Here is a 6471-nt window from a genome sequence, read left to right on the forward strand (position 1 = left end):
CAACTGTCTTCTACAATAGCCTATTGATCACTCGAGCCCTTTTGTTACCATATTTCTTTTCTACTATACTGTCTTTGTTTCAATTAATTTTGTCAATAATAAAGAATTTATTTAAATAATTTTGTCGTTATTGAGCTGATGTTTGGAATATCAGGGGGCGGTGTTTGTATTAGAAGGGTTAATACAAGAAAGGCCATATTGGATGACATAGTACTGGATATGCTTTGTTTGGTACTAAGCTCGTATTTGGAACATGGATAAACATGAAATTTTGTTGGTAAGTTTTAATTTGGATCACTTTAAAATGGAAAGTTTGTATTGTAGAATCAAGAATGGTCTCAAGCAGCTTAGAACATTCCAAAGTCTTTAAATTATTCAGTAACAGTTCAATTCCTATAAATTACCTTTTTTATTCACAGAAACGTCGACAACATAAAGAAGAAGTGGATTCCAAACAGGAATTTATTCAGGAAGAACGCAGAAAAGCCATTAAGCGTCTCCAAGATTATAAGTTGGTAAGAACCTTTTTGCATCCATTCTTTAATCCAATAATTCCTTATCACAATAATTGCTGTTCACTCTCTAGCTTGTATCATGATGACTATTCTGTTATTAAGGCATATTTTTACTTGATATCTGCTGTGTTTCTTTAATAATATTTTTTCATCGTGGTACTATGGAGCTATTATACATTGGCTGCTCCATGACCTTGGGTTTCATAGACTTAAACCTGCATGGTAACTTTACTAGTACCAGTGATATGAAGAAACCACTCAGTATATTCTAGTTAATGTATCTTTTATCTATCTCTTGTTTCAGTCGTCGTTTGGCTGTGGCCGTGCTGGGGCACCACCTCGAGGAGTTTTAGTTAAACAAATTGACACTAGGACTGTCTTTAAAGCCTAGTATTTATTCTATTGGTCTCTTTTGCCAAACCACAGAGGTACAGGGATGTAAACACACCAACACTGATTGTCAAATAGGTAGGGATGGGGCACAAACACACAGCACAAAGTACACACACAAATATATATATATGATGGGTTTCCTTCAGCTTCCTTCTACCAAATCCACTCACAGGGCTTTGGTTAGCCTGAGGCTATAGTAGAAGACACTTGCGCAAGATGCTATGCAGTAGGACTAAACACGGAACCATGCAGCTGAGAAGCAAGCTTCTTATCACACAGCTATGCTTGTGCTTGTATTTAAATTAATATTATGTTTCTTATCGTTTGCAATTTTCAAATCTGTTTAAAGTTGTGGCAGGGCAGTGGTGGGGTGGGATGGGGGGAAGTGTTTCTATTCTGTTCTGTTCTTTTTATTTTTTACTTTTTCTCTAGAAATATCCGACACCATCTACAATCAGGCCACACAAGTACCAACCTGCCCACTCACAGAAAAGACCAGTTGCTAATTCCAACTCACTAACTGCTTCACCAGACACTCATCCTTTAACACTGAATCTTCCAGAACCTGACAGTAAAAATTCTACTGCTAATCCTCTTAGTCAGTCATGGAGGAAGCATAACAAGAGAAAACAGCAAACAGATTTTGACATTCAGATATTTCAGTCTGGTGCTGGAGCTGTAAAAGACAGTAAAAGTCTTAGCAAAGAATCAGGACTTGGTGAAGAAAAAGCAGTCACCAACGAAGAGAAGTTAATCTCGTCTCCTTCACTGTCTCCGGCTGCGTCGTCATCCACCGCCACCACTTCGCCAGAAATCATCTCGGACGTATCACCACCAACAGACATTCTTCCTCCCACACTCACCCCTCAACAAGTCCCCTCTGTGTCATCGGTGCCCCCGCCACCGCCCCCACCCCCACCCCCACCTCCTCCGCCCCCTCCGTTACCTCCTCCCACACAACAACAGCAGAAAGCTCCTTCGTCGGCACCTGATAGTAATAACAAAGAGGACAGAAAGAAAGTATTTATCAAAAAACAAACTGCTTTAAAAGACTTAAATGGACATTCTGCTGACTCTACCAGAGCACCGTCGGTCATTCCAAATCTGGAGAGCATTTTAAGTAGTAAGAACCGTCTCAAGCCAGCCAGCCGACACATAAAACCACCACCCCTCAAACAAGGTACTTGTATTCTTTTTTTGTGTTTTCACTTCTTCACAGAGAAATCAATAATGCTGTTGCTGTTTTTGTTGTTATCATTGTTGTAAACTTCACAGCTTGAGTCACTGTGTAGAACGCCAATGTTCTGAATACAGTGTGAGTCCACGTAGTTCTGGATATGCTGAAGAACCCCTATAGCTTTTGGTACAGTGTAGACTTCAACAGCTTGGGTTAGAATATAGACTCTACAGCTGTGGCTGCAGTGTAGACCTGCATACTTATGGTCACAGTATAGATCTGTACAGCTTGGTTTGCAATGTAGACCTGTACAGCTTTGGTCATAGAGGAAACTTGTATAGCTTGGTTTCCAGTATAGACCTCCACAGCTTACATACAGTGTAACCCCGCTCCACAGCCTTGAGTACTGGCTATATATATATATATGGATAATAGAACGAATGGTTTACACTTGGTAGCTTACTGGTAAAGCACGGTCACTTTCAGAGTGATTGTTAGGTAAATAACAAGTGAAAGACACAAGATGGAATATACGAGAAAATTTATTTATCACCTGACAAGATACGTCTGCACCACTAGTACTCCTGAACCAGTTGTTGAGTGTCCCACCTAAGAGGAGTCGATGCAAGATGTGTCGAAACAATTGTGATTAATAATAAATTCTGGTATATTCCATCTTCTGTCTTTCATTTGTTATTTATATATAGATATGTATATATATTCTTTTACTTGTTTCAGTCATTTGACTGTGGCAATGCTGGAGCATTGCCTTAAAGGGTTTTATTAGAAGAAATCAAGCCCAGGACTTATTCTTTGTAAGCCTAGTACTTATTCTATCAGTCTCTTCTCCTGAACTGCTTGTCAAGTGATGGTGAGGGGACAAACAAAGACACACACACACACACCCATATATTAAAAATGGGGAAGGCTGGTTTATGGTATTACCTTAGGTTTCCTGTCCATAAAGGGTTTATCTTTATGGCGTATCATAAGATCCCAAAACCCCGTTGGCTCATGACCTCTTAAAAGTATGGAGGGAGAAATGCCTCACTGCTCAATGGTAACAATTGGGGATTATCTCCCTTCACTATTGGCTATCAACTTCCAGCCGTGCTGCCATCTTGTGGGCTCCAAAAACCTAGCAGGGACTGGATCCCAGAAGATAGCGGCACAGCTGGAAGTGCCTGCAGCAAAAGGAGTAATCCCCAATTGTTACCTTTGAGTAGTGAGGCATTCCCTGCCACTCCATATTTTTAAGAGATCATGAGCCAACAGGTTTTGGGGATCTGACGATACGCCATAAAGTTAAACCCTTTATGGACGTGAAACCTAAGGTAATCCCATAAACCAGCCTTCCCCATTTTTAATATATACTGCTCTACATCTTAGAGTGTGCTTTTTCTTTCAGATTTATGTTTTTTACAAACGATATGTTTATATATATAAATATATATATATATATATATATATATGTGATGGGCTTTTTTCAGTTTCCCTCTAGCCAATCCACTCACAAGGCTTTGGCCAGCCCAAGACTATGGTAGAAGACACTTGCCCAAAGTGCCATGCAGTGAGCCTGAATCCAGAACCATGTGGTTTGGAAGCAAGCTTCTTAGTACACAGCCACATATGTATATATATATATATATTTATATGTGTTTGTATATATGTGTGTATGTGTATACAGTTAGATTTACAACTGCTTCTGGTGAATTTAGAGTATCATCATCCACTCTAGAGTATAGTGATGTTGTTAATACCATACTTAGCAGTATTACAGGTTATAATATACAGAGCAAATTTAGGACAAAACATGATAAACACAAGATGCTGATTATACCATTTGTTGTCAATACAGAGAAGAAACCCAAACATATTGAAAGGTGGTGCCGCAGCATGGCCTCAGCCTCTGGCTGAAACCAGTGAAAGATAAAAGATGTATACATCTCTCAAAAATCATCAAAGGCCCTTCCCAAGTTATATAGGCTCATAAGGCCAGTTTCTTGGATTCTGTGGCACATATATTTCCCACCTGGATGGGATGCTACTCTGTTGCAGGTTTATTCACTTTCATAGCTTAGTGGACTGGAGCAGTGTGAAATGAAGTGTTTTGCTCATGAACACAACACATTGCACAGTTCAAGAATCGAAACCACAATCTTACAATCATGAGTGCAAACCCACACACATGCCATGCTTATTACTCTTAGACTCCAAATTTTGAAAGGTGTGAGTGTTTATGTATGCATGGTTATGTGTGTATATACCTGCAAATGTATCTCTGTATGTGTGCATATGCTTATATGTGTACTGCATATTTGTATGTTGTACATTTCTATACCTATTACTGATGTTTGTCTAGTTATAACAGCTAATATATAATTATTACAATTACTAATATTCCCTTTTTTCTTTACTCTTTCATTTTTCTAGATCCCATGGATGACATTTTAGATATGATCAAGAAAGGCGTCAAGTTACGCCCAACTACAGAACGGGACTCTGGCTGTGAACGTGGTTCTCCTTCACCGATTCCAAGCGACTCTCATCTGAAACTACTTCAGGAGAGTCTTAACCGAATCAATCGATTGACTCGTGACAGTTCACCTGAGTCTGACGACAGTGATTACGACAACTTTGATGATTATTAACACCCAGCTGCCTTGTTCCCCCTCCTACCCACCCACTTAAATAACCTGCCATGAACCCTTCTTAGTTTCATTATTTCTGTATCGTTGTTTTGTCTTTTATTTTTATTATTATTATCATTACTACTATTTAGTTGTTTCCTAAACTCCCAGAGTGGATTTTTATATATTATTTGCAGAATTGAATTTTATTATTATTATCATTTATTATTATTATTATTATTATTATTATCATTATTATTATTATTATTATTATTATAGCACATCAGATAAAATGCTTAGCGGCATTTCGTCCATCTTTACATTCAGAGTTCATATTCCACTGAGGCTGACTTTGCCTTTCATCTTTGCAGAATCAGTGAAAAAGTACCAGTTGTGCACTGGGGTCGATGTCATTGACTTACTCCTCACCTGAATTTACTGGCCTCGTGCTAAAATTTGAAATCATTATTATAACTGGCAGAATTGTTAGCATGCCAGACAATCTGTCTTCACATACTGAGTTCATATACCGCTGAGGTTGGCTTTGTCTTTCATCCTTTTGAGGTTAATGAAATAGATATTAGTTGAGTACTGGGATCGATGTAATTGACTAGACTACTCACCCAAAATGTAATAGAAAGGATTATTATTATTAAGGTGGTGAGCTGGCAGAATTGTTAGCACATCAGACACAATGTGTAGCAGTATTTCTTCCAGCTCTTTATATACTGAGCTCAAATCCTGCTGATGTTGAGTTTGCCTTTCATCCTCTTTGGGTTGATAAAAGAAAGGATCAGTCAAGTACTGGTGTTGATGTAATCATCTAACCCCCAACCTCCTTTTCCCTAAAAAATTGCTGGCCTTGTACCAAAATTTGAAGCCATAAAGTGGTGAACTGGCAGAACTGTTAATGCGTAGGACAAAATGCTTAGCAGTATTTCTTACAGGGAGTTTAAATGCTGCTGAGGTGAACTTTATCTTTTATCCTTTCAGAGGTGATATGGTGATAAAATAAGAACCAGTTTAGCACTGGGGTTGATATAATTGACTTATCCCTCCCTTGAAATTGCTGACCTCATACCAAATTATTAGTATTATTATTATTATTATTATTATTATTATTATTATTATTATTAAGTTACTCTTATAAATCTCTATTGTTTAATCAGAAAGATTTATTTAAAAAAGAAAGAATATTAATAATGCTGTTGCTGCAATCATGACTGATATCAAGATTTTTAGAATAAATAACTTTTGTTATCTTAGTCGTCATGTTTGTATCACATGACTTGTTAATTATGACCGAAAACAATGAGTTAAAAACAAGTTATTTTGCATATGATTTTTTTTGTTTATTTTTTTGTTTTTTTCTTTTGTTTTTAAGCTTTTTAGTCCCTTCATCTTGTTCTGTACAAGGTCTGTTGGTCATTGCTGTCCCCTTTCTTTATGTTTCATTTCCAGAATGTCATAAAAAAAATTCTTTTTTTTACATTTCAAAAGCAGAGGGTAAAAGATTCAATTGGTTCTCTTTGATTCTTAATCTTACTTCTCATGATTCCTCCTTATATTCTCTCCACCACCACCACCAAATCTACCCCACCCCCACCCTACTGTACCTCATTTTAGTGAGGAGGCAAGATTCCATCATCTAGTGCTGTAAAATAATTTAATTCATTCAAGGTATTTCAGCTATATTTATCTTTGACCATTGAACTACAGCCATGCTGGAGCACCCATCTTCAATGGTTTTAGTCAA

General features: G+C 37.6%; 1 protein-coding gene across 4 annotated transcripts in view; it reads left to right on the forward strand.

The window, feature by feature from the left end:
* Positions 1-5271, forward strand: part of LOC115230122 (junction-mediating and -regulatory protein-like) — a 67796-nt gene extending 62525 nt beyond the window's left edge. For all 4 annotated transcript variants that reach the window (XM_036499960.1, XM_029800347.2, XM_029800343.2 and 1 more), the window contains 3 exons: positions 420-515; positions 1341-2088; positions 4519-5271. In XM_036499960.1, coding sequence (XP_036355853.1) covers positions 420-515; positions 1341-2088; positions 4519-4736 — 1062 coding nt within the window. In that variant the 3' untranslated portion in view covers positions 4737-5271. The remainder of the gene's footprint in view (positions 1-419; positions 516-1340; positions 2089-4518) is intronic.
* The last annotated feature ends 1200 nt before the right edge of the window (positions 5272-6471 follow it).

This window comes from Octopus sinensis, linkage group LG2 (genome assembly GCF_006345805.1).
Source record: "Octopus sinensis linkage group LG2, ASM634580v1, whole genome shotgun sequence".
NCBI lineage: Eukaryota > Metazoa > Mollusca > Cephalopoda > Octopoda > Octopodidae > Octopus > Octopus sinensis.